Here is a 16265-nt window from a genome sequence, read left to right on the forward strand (position 1 = left end):
TTTCGCCCCCTCCCCCACCCTATGATCCACTTCCGCTTCCATGGTTCCATCCGCTGCCAGATCCACTCCCAGATATCTAAAACACTTTACTTCCTCCAGTTTTTCTCCATTCAAACTTACCTCCCAATTGACTTGACCCTCAACCCTACTGTACCTAATAACCTTGCTCTTATTCACATTTACTCTTATGTGAATGTATATATATATGTATACGTTGAAATGTATAGGTATGTATATGTGTGTGTGTGTGGACGTCTATGTATATATGTGTATGTGGGTGGATTGGGCCATTCTTTCGTTTGTTTTCTTGCACTACCTCGCTAACGTGTGAGACAGTGACAAAGTATAATAAATAAGAAATAGATAAATAAAAAAGATATTTTGGAAGGAGGTAAATAAAGTGCGTAAGACAAGAGAACAAATGGGAACATCAGTGAAAGGGGCTAATGGGGAGGTAATAACAAGTAGTGGTAAAGTGAGAAGGAGATGGATTGAATATTTTGAAGGTTTGTTGAATGTGTTTGATGATAGAGTGGCAGATATAGGGTGTTTTGGTCGAGGTGGTGTGCGAAGTGAGAGGTTCAGGGAAAATGGTTTGGTAAACAGAGAAGAGGTAGTGAAAGCTTTGCATAAGATGAAAGCTGGCAAGGCGGCAGGTTTGGATGGTATTGCAGAGGAATTTATAGAAAAAGGGGGGTAACTGTGTTGTTTACTGTTTGGTGAGGATATTCAATGTATGTATGGGTCGTGGTGAAGTGCCTGAAGATTGGTGGAATGCATGCAAAGTGCTATTGTACAAAGGCAAAGGGGATAAAGGTGAGTGTTCAAATTACAGAGGTATAAGTTTGTTGGGTATGCCTGGGAAATTATATGGGAGGATATTGATTGAGAGGGTAAAGGCATGTACAGAGCATCAGACTGGGGAAGAGTGTGGTTTCAGAAGTGGTAGAGGATGTGTGGATCAGGTGTTTGCTTTGAAGAATGTATGTGAGAAATACTTGGAAAAACAGATGTATTTGTATGTAGCATTTATGGATCTGGAGAAGGCATATGATAGAGTTGATAGAGATGCTTTGTGGAAGGTATTAAGAGTATATGGTGTGGGAGTTAAGTTGCTAGAAGCAGTGAAAAGTTTTTATTGAGGATGTAAGGCATGTGTACGAGTAGAAAGAGAGGAAAGTGATTGGTTCCCAGTGAATGTCTGTTTGTGGCAGGGTTGCATGATGTCTCCATGGTTTAATTTTTTATGGATTGGGTTGTTAGGGAAGTGAATGCAAGAGTTTGGAGAGAGTGGCAAGTATGCAGCCTGTTGTGGATGTGTGGGCTTGGGAAGTGAGTCAGTTGTTGTTCGCCGATGATACAGCACTGGTGGGTGATTCAGGTGAGAAGCTGCAGAAGTTGGTGAATGAGTTTGGTAAAGTATATGAAAGAAGAAAGCTGAGAGTAAATGTGAATGAGAGCAAGGTTATTAGGTTCAGTAGGGTTGAGGGACAAGGTAATTGGGAGGTAAGTTTGAATGTAGGAAAATTGGCGGAAGTGAAGTGTTTTAGATATCTGGGAGTGGATTTAGCAGCAAATGGAACCATGGAAGCAGAAATGAGTCACATGGTGGGGGAGGGGGCAAAGGTTCTGGAAGCATTGAAGAATGTGTGGAAGGTGAGAATGTTATCCTGGAGAGCAGTAATGGGTATTTTTGAAGGAATAGTGGTTCCAACAATGTTATATGGTTGTGAGACATGGGCTATAGATGGAGTTGTGTGGAGGAGGGTGGATGTGTTGGAAATGAGATGTTTGAGGACAATATGTTGTGTGAGGTTGTTTGATCAAGTAGGTAATGAGAGGGTAAGAGATATTTTATATTTATTATACTTTTTCGCTGTCTCCCGCGTTTGCGAGGTAGCGCAAGGAAACAGACGAAAGAAATGGCCTAACCCCCCCCCATACACATGTATATACATACGTCCACACACGCAAATTTACATACCTACACAGCTTTCCATGGTTTACCCCAGACGCTTCACATGCCTTGATTCAATCCACTGACAGCACGTCAACCCCGGTATACCACATCGCTCCAATTCACTCTATTCCTTGCCCTCCTTTCACCCTCCTGCATGTTCAGGCCCCGATCACACAAAATCTTTTTCACTCCATCTTTCCACCTCCAATTTGGTCTCCCTCTTCTCCTCGTTCCCTCCACCTCCGACACATATATCCTCTTGGTCAATCTTTCCTCACTCATTCTCTCCATGTGCCCAAACCACTTCAAAACACCCTCTTCTGCTCTCTCAACCACGCTCTTTTTATTTCCACACATCTCTCTTACCCTTACGTTACTCACTCGATCAAACCACCTCACACCACACATTGTCCTCAAACATCTCATTTCCAGCACATCCATCCTCCTGCGCACAACTCTATCCATAGCCCACGCCTCGCAACCATACAACATTGTTGGAACCACTATTCCTTCAAACATACCCATTTTTGCTTTCCGAGATAATGTTCTCGACTTCCACACATTCTTCAAGGCCCCCAGAATTTTCGCCCCCTCCCCCACCCTATGATCCACTTCCGCTTCATGGTTCCATCCGCTGCCAGATCCACTCCCAGATATCTAAAACACTTCACTTCCTCCAGTTTTTCTCCATTCAAACTTACCTCCCAATTGACTTGACCCTCAACCCTACTGTACCTAATAACCTTGCTCTTATTCACATTTACTCTTAACTTTCTTCTTTCACACACTTTACCAAACTCAGTCACCAGCTTCTGCAGTTTCTCACATGAATCAGCCACCAGCGCTGTATCATCAGCGAACAACAACTGACTCACTTCCCAAGCTCTCTCATCCCCAACTGACTTCATACTTGCCCCTCTTTCCAAAACTCTTGCATTTACCTCCCTAACAACCCCATCCATAAACAAATTAAACAACCATGGAGACATCACACACCCCTGCCGCAAACCTACATTCACTGAGAACCAATCACTTTCCTCTCTTCCTACACGTACACATGCCTTACATCCTCGATAAAAACTTTTCACTGCTTCTAACAACTTTCCTCCCACACCATATATTCTTAATACCTTCCACAGAGCATCTCTATCAACTCTATCATATGCCTTCTCCAGTTCCATAAATGCTACATACAAATCCATTTGCTTTTCTAAGTATTTCTCACATACATTCTTCAAAGCAAACACCTGATCTACACATCCTCTACCACTTCTGAAACCACCACTGCTCTTCCCCAATCTGATGCTCTGTACATGCCTTCACCCTCTCAATCAATACCCTCCCATATAATTTACCAGGAATACTCAACAAACTTATACCTCTGTAATTTGAGCACTCACTCTTATCCCCTTTGCCTTTGTACAATGGCACTATGCACGCATTCCGCCAATCCTCAGGCACCTCACCATGAGTCATACATACATTAAATAACCTTACCAACCAGTCAACAATACAGGGTAAGAGATGTGTGTAATAAAAAGAGTGTGGTTGAGAGAGCAGAAGAGGGTGTATTGAAATGGTTTGGTCACATTGAGAGAATGAGTTAGGAAAGATTGACAAAGAGGATATATGTGTCAGAGGTGGAGGGAACGAGGAGGAGTGGGAGACAAACTGGATGTGGAAGGATGGAGTGAAAAAGATTCTGAGCCATCAGGGCCTGAACATATAGGAGGGTGAAAGGTGTGCAAGGAATAGAGTGAATTAGAGTGATGTGGTATACTGGGGTCGATGTGCTGTCAATGGAATGAATTAGGGCATGTGAAGCATCTGAGGTAAACTGTGGAAAGTTTTGTAGTGTCTGAATGTGGAAAGGAAGCTATGGTTTCGGTTCATTACTTATGACAGTTAGAGACTGAGCGTGAACGAAAGTGGCTTTTGTTGTCTATGTATGTATATATATGTATACGTTGAAATGTATAGGTATGTGTATGTGCATGTGTGGGTGTTTATGTATATACATGTGTATGTGGGTGGGTTGGGCCATTCTTTCGTTTGTTTCCTTGCGCTACCTTGCTAACGCTGGAGATGGTGATTAAGTATGATAAATAAATGATAATATAATTTTTTGCTGGTTTAGGTGGCTTTATTAAAGACTTAAGACACATAGATTGCATGTGTGAGTGATAAGTATTGTTAGGAACACTCAGGATACATATTAAGGTGGCTGGTTTCCTGCAGTCAGCTAAACAGAGGTTATCTTCTTGATCTCATTTTTTTAAGTCTTCATTGGACATCACCTTACATTCCCCATTTATTGCTACTGTACTTACTTTTTCATGTTGTCAGTTTCAAAAAATTTTGTGTGTTGTTCCTGGCTTCTTGATGCCTGCCATATCATATCAGTAGTTGTATAGTTGAACAACATGGGAAAAGTACAATGAAATTCTAGCTCCAAAACATGCTTTTCATAGATTCATAGCTAACATATTGAAGATCTGTATCTATTCTGTGACTCATTAGATTGTGTGAAGGTTCTTTTGTGATTACCTGAACCTAAATCTTAGATATCGAATTTTACATGTGATGCTAGTTTATATGTATTATGTTTTATTTCAAAACCAGAGGAAGGATTTATAAACCATGTAGATTGGCTATTTCCTCTACTGAAGAGTTCTTTAATTGTCATCCTTTGAGTAAAAAAAAAGCTTTTTATGAAATACGGACTTTATTATATATGATCTTTTATATGCATCATTTTTAGGAAAATCGGGCTTTGAGGATCTGGCAGAGATAAATAGCACTTTTCTTCAGTTTAAAGAATCTTTATATGGGAAGACTTCGAAGGATCATCAGCGTGTAGTGGAAGACAAGATTACTAACACAAGACTTGATCAAGAAATTGAAAATTTCCTTTTGTTGTTATCTCCATACTTGGAAAAACAATCTGCACTAAAGGCACTTGAATGGCTAATTTATAGGTAAGGCCACTGATTTTTGCATTATTTACCACACTTATTCTTTTACTACATTCAAATTTCATGAACTGTATACACATTCATGTTTTCACTTAAGTCTTCTGCCCAAGCAAGGTAGTGTTAGGATCAAACAGTCTTTTGGGTTAAATTTCATCAACCTTGTTAACTCAGGAGTTTGTGTTGATTGCATTGTAATTTTATGCTATTCTCACATTTACACCTCTCATGATCTTGGCATCATCTGCAAACACATTCAGGGGGGAGTCCAATCCTTCTGGCAAGTTATTCACACTGAAGGTAAGGAGAGAATGAGCTGGCGAAGTTGACAAAGAGGATCTATACATCAGATGTGGAGGGGACAAGTAGAAAGAGGTGGCAAAATTAGAGATGGAAGGATGGAGTGAAACAAATTTTGAGTGCTCAAGACCGACAGGTAGGAGTGTAAAGGCCAATTAAAGGATAGATTGAATTGGAGTGATGTGGTGTTTAGGAGGTAATGTGTTGTCAGTGGACTGAACCGGAGCATATGAAGCATCTGGGGAAAACTACAGAAAGGTCTTTGGGGCCTGATTGTGTATGAGGGGCTGTAGTTTTGGTGTATTGTACACATTACAGGTAGATAATAGATGTGAGTGAATGAGGGCTTTTCATCGTGAGTCCCTCGTGGTGCCTTGCTAATGCAGAAAACAGTGAAAAAGTATGAAAGTCATGTAATGCACCGAGACTACAGCTCACTATCCACATCCAAGCCCCACAAACCTTTCCATGATTTACCCCAGACGTTTCACATGCTCTGGTTCAGTTCATTGACAGCATGTCAACCCTGGTATACCACATCATTTTAACTCACTTTATTCCTTGCATGCCTCTCACTCTCCTGTATGTTCAAGCCCTGATTGCTCAAAATCTTTTTCGCTCCAACTTTTGGTTTCCTGTTTCTCCTTGTTCACCTCACCACTGAAAAGTAAAAGAAGGAAATCACTGAATTCTGTATTACTTATTTGTGTAGTTACCTATTAGTTCTGTATGTGGAGGAAGTTTTGTAGTTGTTGGACCCCATCTCGTGAACATTCACTATTGTCGTATAACTTTCAAAACTTTTGTGTGTTGTTTACATTAACCATGTCTTCATTCATATATTCATTCATCCATCACCTTTATGGTTTGAAAGTATTACCTTCAATCTTTTTAAACAAAAAACCTTGCTTAATTTCCTGTTATGTCCTCTGGTTGTTTTAGGCCCATATCTTTCCAAGAATTATTCATTGTCTACAGTATCTTCCTGCTTTAAAAACTTAAAGGTTATGATTAGGTCACCCCTCATCCTTCTCCCTTCCATGATGAGCAAATATAAGGTATTCAGCTTTTCCTCTAACTCAGCTATCTTAATTATGTGTGCATGTGTTTTATAATTTTCTGTGGGAGTTTTACACCCATGGGACAACCCCCCCCCCATTCTCTGTTGTCATACAGCCTTTTCAGCTTCCATCTGCTCTCCACATTTCTCTCATCCTCTATCAGTTTATTTCATATGTGCACCACTCTTGTACTATTAAAGTATTTATTTATTTATTTTGCTTTGTTGCTGTCTCCCGCGCTTGCGAGGTAGCGCAAGGAAACAGACGAAAGGAATGGCCCAACCCACCCCCATACACATGTATATCCACACAAGCAGATATACATACCCATACATCTCAATGTACACGTATATATACACACACAGACACATACATATATACCCATGCACACAATTCACACTGTCTGCCTTTATTCATTCCCATTGCCACCTTGCCACACATGGGAATAACATCCCCCTCTCCCCTCATGTGTGCGAGGTAGTGCTAGGAAAAGACAACAAAGGCCCCATTCGTTCACACTCAGTCTCTAGCTGTCATGCAATAATGCCCGAAACCACAGCTCCCTTTCCACATCCAGGCCCCGGAGAACTTTCCATGGCCTACCCCAGACTCTTCACATGCCCTGATTCAATCCATTGACAGCACGTCGACCCTGGGTTACCACATCGATCCAATTCACTCTATTCCTTGCCCGCCTTTCACCCTCCTGCATGTTCAGGCCCTGATCACTCAAAATCTTTTTCACTCCATCTTTCCACCTCCAATTTGGTCTCCCACTTCTCGTTCCCTCCACCTCTGACACATATATCCTCTTGGTCAATCTTTCCTCTCTCATTCTCTCCATATGCCCAAACCATTTCAAAACACCCTCTTCTGCACATCTCTCTTACCCTTACATTACTTACTTGATCAAACCACCTCACACCACGTATTGTCCTCCAGCACATCCACCCTCCTGCGCACAACTCTATCCATAGCCCACGCCTCGCAACCATACAACATTGTTGGAACCACTATTCCTTCAAACATACCCATTTTTGCTTTCCGAGATAATGTTCTCGACTTCCACATATTCTTCAAGGCTCCCAGAATTTTTGCCCCCTCCCCCACCCTATGATTCACTTCTGCTTCCATGGTTCCATCCACTGCCAGATCCACTCCCAGATATCTAAAACACTTTACTTCCTTCAGTTTTGCTCCATTCAAACTTACCTCCCAATTGACTTGACCTTCAACCCTACTGTACCTAGTTAACCTTGCTCTTATTCACATATACTCTTAACTTTCTTCTTTCACACACTTTACCAAACTCAGTCACTCAGAGAGCTTGGGAAGTGAGTCAGTTGTTGTTCGCTGATGATACAGCGCTGGTGGCTGATTCATGTGAGAAACTGCAGAAGCTGGTGACTATTAAAGTACTTCTATATATATATATCTCTGACACCCATTCCTTTTGGGACCTCCGTCAAGGTGGTGGCCTCGGCAGAGTCCATAACAGTTGAACTCCATTGCCGCTTCATATCTTTTTCTGCCTCACCCTTAGCAGGCCAGTGACAGAGGGCAACTCTAGTGCAGTGTTTTCAGAGGCTCCTACCTAATGTTCCCACCAGTTACTGTTACCAAATTTGTCTACCAAATGTTCCAGCATACTACTACAGCCTAATGCTCCAAGGTATATGTTCCTAACTACTACTTCTACCTAGTATTTCTGCCTAATACTAATTTGAAATGTTTGAACATACTGCTTCTATCTATTACTCCTACCATTTTGCCAAAAGGCGGGGCTAGTGCATAGCACTGACTGCAGAAAAATCTGGAGTTAGGGAGAATGAGTGCAGAATGGAAAAAGGTGAGAGCAGATGACGTAAGGGGAGTTGGGGAGGAATGGAATGTATTTAGGGAAGCAGTGATGGCTTGCGCAAAAGATGTCTGTGGCATGAGAAGCGTGGGAGGTGGGCAGATTAGAAAGGGTTAAAGGAGAGAAACTCTTCAACCACTGAAGTACTGGCTCATTAGTCAGCCATCACTGACCCTCCTGATACCGAGGTAGGTAATACCATTAATATACCTCCCTGGTCAGTGGCTGCCTGCCATTTACAACTTACTTTACTTTAATTCTTTGCACATCTTTTTTCTTTTACCTGTTTCTTGCTTAGTTTCATGTTATGCCTTCTGTTTGACCTCTCCCTATGTCACTGTTCACTGTGTTCATCATCAATATGGCTTAGATTAAAGCTTAAAAGCTGTGATCACGTCATCCCTCACTTTTATTTTCTGTGATGGGAAAATCTAAGGCTTCAGACTTTCCTTGTATCTGAGCTCTCCTAATCCTATTTTCATATTTTTTGCCCTTTTCTGGACCTTCTCTATTAGCTTTTTGTGCTTCTTTCAGTTTTGGTGACCAAACATGAGAAGCATATGTTAGTTTTGGCCATATGTAGGATATGAACAACTTGCTAAATGTATCCTTATACATACGTTTTAAAGCTATTGCAATACTTTCAAGCAAGTCTCCTTTACTCTTCTAATGTGGTACTTTGGCAACAGGTCAGGGGTGGTGTCACCTCCCAATTTCCTCACACGCACAGAAACCTTAAGTTTATTTCATATTAGATAAGTACATTTAAACCTTCTTTCACTCAGTTCCATCCTTATTACTTTACATTTGCTCAAATTGAATTTCATCAGCCATGTAATAGATCAACTTTGGAGTCTGTTTAGGATCTTTTGTAAGTTGATGCCAACCTGTTTGCTTTTCTCTTCCCTCATTACCTTTACATTATCTGCAAACATCTTCAGGTAAGAGTCCATACCTTCTGGCAAGTTATTCATGTAGATTAAGAAGAGTAATGTTACCTGAACAGTACTCAGGGCACTCCAATGGTGAACTCTGCCCACCTACTGCAGGTGGAGCATCCTCCTTATTTCTGCTCTGCGATAAAGCTGCTTAATCAGCTGCCCAGGCATTAGAACATTGCCAGGTCCTTTCTAGCAGTCCAGAAATAAACAGTCCACCCAGTCATTTTTATTGGTTGAGACAGAGCTAAGTCTCATAGAAATGGAAGAGGTTCATTACATGTGATCTTTTCATTTCACCATGTTGCTTCTCTCAAGTAATTTCTTCTCACTAGAAAGTCTTTTATTTTCTTTTTGATTATCTATTCCAGTATCTTGCAAACCACACTCCTCAAGGAGACTGATCTATAGTTATGTGCCTCTTTCCAGGCTCCTCCTTTAGATGGGTATAGAGTTTGCCCCTTTTTCCTTTGGCACCTTGAATTGCTCCAACAGCACTTTAATGTCTTCCAAAACATATATGGGCATTTCTAAGTTAAAGGGGTATCACATGGCTGAAATGCACAGAAATGTGTAAACATTTGTTTCACAGGAGGCTGGAATAAGAAGAAATTTGGAAACATTTGTCTTGTAGGAGGCTTTGAACGATGCATCACAACATTTTGTACAGAAAAGCATAAGAAAGTTAACCATAATTTCGTAGTTAAAATGTTATGCATGACTTAATGTGCAATTTTTTTGGAATATATGTTTAGATATAGGCATTTTTGAATCACAACTAGATAAAACTATATTAATTTTCATGATTTGAATATGCTTAGTGATTGCTTAGATTGTATGCACCTAATTCATCATGTGAAATTTAGAATTGGAGTTAATGGTGACAGATAGATAGATTAATGGATACATGGAAAGAACAGTGTCTTGCTAGCTTACCTTTTACAGATTTATGGTAAATGATATGAACAAACGTGCTCTGCTGATGTGTATATTCCCATACTATGAATCTGCCCTCTTTATTCGGATTCTTCAAATCATTGATGTTAAAGATGAAACGAGTGAGTGGCATTGGTTGAGTCAAGCACAGAAGAGTGGTCGACCAATACCTAAACAATCTGTATTTACTCGCTGGGGCCACAATCAAAGCTTCAGGGGATTTATGGCAGAATATATAAAAAAAATGCTTAAGGTAAGTTTTAACATTGTCCTTATAGGACTAGAGAAGCACCTGGGGATAGGGAAAAATAACTAAGGTATTGTGTTGTTAAAGTAATTTTTTTTTTCTTTAAAAATTTCTTTGTAAGACTATAACCTTGATGACTTTTCCTTCATTCATAGTATGTCGTTTTCAGAAAGATAATTTTTATGTATTACTTCTCATGTTGGTGAGAAGTTTTTTAAGTCAGTATTTTTTTTTTTTTTTTTTTTTGCCGCTGTCTCCCGCGTTTGCGAGGTAGCTTAGACATTGAAGCTTATTGATACAGTGGTTAAATTGATGAGAACTACTATTGACGTTTGTGTAAATAAATTATACATTTCCCTTTTCCATAGCCAGAGGTTGAACTATTATGTGACATTCATTTTCTCATTTCATTTCAAGCTAGAAGTTTCAGTTTTCTAAATTATTTCTTACTTTTTTCATATGTACATATATGTATATGTGTGTGTGTGTGTATATGTGCATGTGTGTGTGTGTGTATGTATATATATATATTTTTTTTTTTTTTTTTTTCATACTTTGTCGCTGTCTCCCGTGTTTGCGAGGTAGCGCAAGGAAACAGATGAAAGAAATGGCCCAACCCCCCCCCCCATACACATGTACATACACACGTCCACACACGCAAATATACATACCTACACAGCTTTCCATGGTTTACCCCAGACGCTTCACATGCCTTGATTCAATCCACTGACAGCATGTCAACCCCTGTATACCACATCGCTCCAATTCACTCTATTCCTTGCCCTCCTTTCACCCTCCTGCATGTTCAGGCCCCGATCACACAAAATCTTTTTCACTCCATCTTTCCACCTCCAATTTGGTCTCCCTCTTCTCCTCGTTCCCTCCACCTCCGACACATATATCCTCTTGGTCAATCTTTCCTCACTCATTCTCTCCATGTGCCCAAACCATTTCAAAACACCCTCTTCTGCTCTCTCAACCACGCTCTTTTTATTTCCACACATCTCTCTTACCCTTACGTTACTTACTCGATCAAACCACCTCACACCACACATTGTCCTCAAACATCTCATTTCCAGCACATCCATCCTCCTGCACACAACTCTATCCATAGCCCACGCCTCGCAACCATACAACATTGTTGGAACCACTATTCCTTCAAACATACCCATTTTTGCTTTCCGAGATAATGTTCTCGACTTCCACACATTCTTCAAGGCTCCCAGAATTTTCGCCCCCTCCCCCACCCTATGATCCACTTCCGCTTCCATGGTTCCATCCGCTGACAGATCCACTCCCAGATATCTAAAACACTTCACTTCCTCCAGTTTTTCTCCATTCAAACTCACCTCCCAATTGACTTGACCCTCAACCCTACTGTACCTAATAACCTTGCTCTTATTCACATTTACTCTTAACTTTCTTCTTCCTCACACTTTACCAAACTCAGTCACCAGCTTCTGCAGTTTCTCACATGAATCAGCCACCAGCGCTGTATCATCAGCGAACAACAACTGACTCACTTCCCAAGCTCTCTCATCCCCAACAGACTTCATACTTGCCCCTCTTTCCAGGACTCTTGCATTTACCTCCCTAACAACCCCATCCATAAACAAATTAAACAACCATGGAGACATCACACACCCCTGCCGCAAACCTACTTTCACTGAGAACCAATCACTTTCCTCTCTTCCTACACGTACACATGCCTTACATCCTCGATAAAAACTTTTCACTGCTTCTAACAACTTGCCTCCCACACCATATATTCTTAATACCTTCCACAGAGCATCTCTATCAACTCTATCATATGCCTTCTCCAGATCCATAAATGCTACATACAAATCCATTTGCTTTTCTAAGTATTTCTCACATACATTCTTCAAAGCAAACACCTGATCCACACATCCTCTACCACTTCTGAAACCGCACTGCTCTTCCCCAATCTGATGCTCTGTACATGCCTTCACCCTCTCAATCAATACCCTCCCATATAATTTACCAGGAATACTCAACAAACTTATACCTCTGTAATTTGAGCACTCACTCTTATCCCCTTTGCCTTTGTACAATGGCACTATGCACGCATTCCGCCAATCCTCAGGCACCTCACCATGAGTCATACATACATTAAATAACCTTACCAACCAGTCAACAATACAGTCACCCCCTTTTTTAATAAATTCCACTGCAATACCATCCAAACCTGCTGCCTTGCCGGCTTTCATGTATATATATATGTATATATATATATATATATTATCCCTGGGGATAGGGGTGAAAGAATACTTCCCACGCATTCCTCGCGGGTCGTAGAAGGCGACTAGAGGGGACGGGAGCGGGGGGCCAGAAATCCTCCCCTCCTTGTATTTTTTAACTTTCTAAAAATGGGAAACAGAAGTCAGTATTGTTTTAACATAAAGGAAGCAGTTCCCACAGTTTCCTTTGTTAGAATTAAGAACATGCTGTAAGTGAAAAGATTATGGGTTCAGGATGTGAGGCAAGCTACACATAATGGATAAAGTGGTTGTACAGATTAAAGAGATGTTACTGAGAAATAGCAGTGTACGAGTGATATTAAAATGTTAGATATTGTTTTTATAAATTTCCCCGAGGAAAGAAAGATGACAGCGAGAGAATGTTGGTTATGAAAGAGTTCTCTTGTGTGGCAAACCCCACAAGTATTTAAGAGGACATTTCCTTGCTGGAGGATTAAAATGCTTTCACCAAACCTGGGTGTATCCATGAGAATTCACTCTTTTTCACCACTGTACTACAAATGAGGCCAGTAGATTCTTGTTTATGGGACCAGGAACAACACAGCAACCTGCCTGAGCTCATGACATATGGATGTGGAGGTGAAGTAGTGTTCAGCAACAGTCACCATCACAATTCTTTTGTGCCCAGTTAATCATTGTGGACATGTTGACCATGATTTGCATTTTCTACCAACATCTTCACCTATACATCTGGTTTTGTGAAATATTGGATCTGTATCTTTTATTACCCCTGGGGATAAGGGAGAAAGAATACTTCCCACGTATTCTCTGTGTGTCGTAGAAGGCGACTAAAAGGGAAGGGAGCGGGGGGGCTGGAAATCTTCCTCTCTCATTTTTTTTTTTTTAAAGGAAGGAACAGAGAAGGGGGCCGGATGAGGATGTTTCCTCAGAGGCCCAGTCCTCTGTTCTTAATGCTACCTTCGCTGAGGCGGGAAATGGCGAATCATATGAAAGAAAAGAAAAGTATCTTTTATCCTTTGTTATTTATTAATGCCAGTTGTAAGGTCAAAGTTCTTGAGTACTTATAAGCTTAGGGACACCACAGATGGTGGATGTCACAATGTGGTGGTGCCCATTAACATTATGCTTGATAGTCTCAGCCTAACCACAACTTTTTATTTTTTGTATGTTTTTTCCATGCCCGGCATTTTATTTGTTATTGAAATTGGTTTTGTGAGGTATATTTGATGTGATCTATATGATAGTGTGTTGTGGAAGTAGACCATGGAGTAGCATGTGGTTTTTGGCTGTGGATGGTAATCTGTGGTTTTTGTACAATATACAAAACAGAGATTGGATGCAAGACAGCTGCATTGTGAATGTGAGGTGTATTGAAGAAAAGTTTGTTTGGAGGCAGGGAAGAAGGCACACCAGTCACTATGACCCTGCCTCCTTCATGGCTCTGGCTGTGTTTGGTACATTTTTTAGTTTTTTAGATGTGTGAAAGAAGAAAGTTAAGAGTAAATGTGAATAAGAGCAAGGTTATTAGGTACAGTAGGGTTGAGGGTCAAGTCAATTGGGAGGTAAGTTTGAATGGAGAAAAACTGGAGGAAGTAAAGTGTTTTAGATATCTGGGAGTGGATCTGGCAGCGGATGGAACCATAGGAGCGGAAGTGAATCATAGGGTGGGGGAGGGGGCGAAAATCCTGGGAGCCTTGAAGAATGTTTAGAAGTCGAGAACATTATCTCGGAAAGCAAAAATGGGTATGTTTGAAGGAATAGTGGTTCCAACAATGTTGTATGGTTGCGAGGCGTGGGACTATGGATAGAGTTGTGCGCAGGAGGATGGATGTGCTGGAAATGAGATGTTTGAGGACAATGTGTGGTGTGAGGTGGTTTGATCGAGTAAGTAATGTAAGGGTAAGAGAGATGTGTGGAAATAAAAAGAGCGTGGTTGAGAGAGCAGAAGAGGGTGTTTTGAAATGGTTTGGGCACATAGAGAGAATGAGTGAGGAAAGATTGACCAAGAGGATATATGTGTCGGAGGTGGAGGGAACAAGGAGAAGTGGGAGACCAAATTGGAGGTGGAAAGATGGAGTGAAAAAGATTTTGAGTGATCGGGGCCTGAGCATGCAGGAGGGTGAAAGGAGGGCAAGGAATAGAGTGAATTGGATCGATGTGGTGTACTGGGGTTGATGTCCTGTCAGTGGATTGAATCAGGGCATGTGAAGCGTCTGGGGTAATCCATGGAAAGTTGTGTGGGGCCTGGATGTGGAAAGGGAGCTGTGGTTTCGGGCATTGTTGCATGACAGCTAGAGACTGGGTGTGAGCGAATGGGGCCTTTGTTGTCTTTTCCTAGCGCTGCCTCGCACACATGAGGGGGGAGGGGGATGGTATTCCATTCCATGTGTGGCGAGGTGGCAATGGGAATGAGTAAAGGCAGACAGTGTGATGAATTGTGTGTGTGGGTATGTATGTGTGTGTCTGTGTGTGTGTGTGTATATGTGTGTACATTGAGATGTATAGGTGTGTATATTTGCGTGTGTGGACGTGTATGTATATACATGTGTATGGGGGTGGGTTGGGCTATTTCTTTCGTTTGTTTCCTTGCGCTACCTCGCAAACGCGGGAGACAGCGACAAAGCAAAATGAATAAATAAATAGATATTTTATAATTTCATGATAGAATTATAGGAGTGGGGGGGCTAGAAACCCTCCCCTCCTTGTGTTTTAACTTTTTAAAAGGGGAAACAGGAGTCATGCAGGGAGGGAGTGTTCATCCTCCTCAAAGGCTCAGATTGGGGTGTCTAAATATGTGTGGATGTAACCAAGATGAAAAAAAAGGAGAGATAGGTAGTATTTTTGAGGAAAGGAACCTGAATGTTTTGGCTCTAAGTGAAATGAAGCTCAAGGGTAAAGGGGAATAGTGGTTTAGGAATGTCTTGGGAGTAAAGTTAAGAGTTGGTGAGAGGACAAGACCAAAGGAAGGAGTAGCACTACTCTTGAAGCAGGAATTGTGGGAGTATGTGATAGAGTGTAAGAAAGTAAACCCTAGATTGATATGGGTAAAAGTGAAAGTTGATGGAGAGAGATGGGTTATTATTGGTGCCTATGTATCTGGGCATGAGAAGAAAGATCATGAGAGGCAAGTGTTTTGGAAGCAGCCGAGTGAGTGTTAGCAGCTCTGATGCACGAGACTGGGTGATAGTGAAGGGTGATTTGAATGCAAAGGTGAGTAATGTGGCATTTGAGGGAATAATTGGTGTACATGGGGGTGTTCAATGTTGTAAATGGAAATGGTGAAGAACTTGTAGATTTGTGTGCTGAAAAAGGACTGATGATTGGAATACCTGGTTTAAAAAGAGAGATATACATAAGTGTATAAGTATATAAGGTTTTCAGAAAAGAAGAGAGAATGTTGGGGTGAAGAGAGTGGTGAGAGTAAATGAGCTTGGGAAGGAGACGTGTGAGGAAGTACCAGGAGAGATTGAGTGCAGAATGGAAAAAGCTGAGAGCAGAGGACGTAAGGGTAGTGGGGGAGGAATGTGATGTATTTAAGGAAGCAGTGATGGCTTGCGCAAAAGATGCTTGTGGCATGAGAAGTGTGGGAGGTGGGCAGATTAGAAATGGTAGTGAGTGGTGGGATGAAGAAGTAAGATTATTAGTGAAAGAGAAGAGAGAGGCATTTGGACGATTTTTGCAGAGAAATAGTGCAAATGACTGGGAGATGTATAAAAGAAAGAGGCAGGAGGTCAAGAGAAAGGTGGAAGAGGT

General features: G+C 41.2%; 1 protein-coding gene across 1 annotated transcript in view; it reads left to right on the top strand.

The window, feature by feature from the left end:
- Positions 1 to 16265, top strand: part of l(2)k09022 (HEAT repeat containing 1 homolog l(2)k09022) — a 341532-nt gene that overhangs the window by 10132 nt on the left and 315135 nt on the right. Inside the window, exons 3-4 of the mRNA XM_071671810.1 lie at positions 4722 to 4938; positions 10035 to 10278. Coding sequence (XP_071527911.1) covers positions 4722 to 4938; positions 10035 to 10278 — 461 coding nt within the window. The remainder of the gene's footprint in view (positions 1 to 4721; positions 4939 to 10034; positions 10279 to 16265) is intronic.

Source organism: Panulirus ornatus, chromosome 17 (genome assembly GCF_036320965.1).
Source record: "Panulirus ornatus isolate Po-2019 chromosome 17, ASM3632096v1, whole genome shotgun sequence".
Lineage (NCBI taxonomy): Eukaryota > Metazoa > Arthropoda > Malacostraca > Decapoda > Palinuridae > Panulirus > Panulirus ornatus.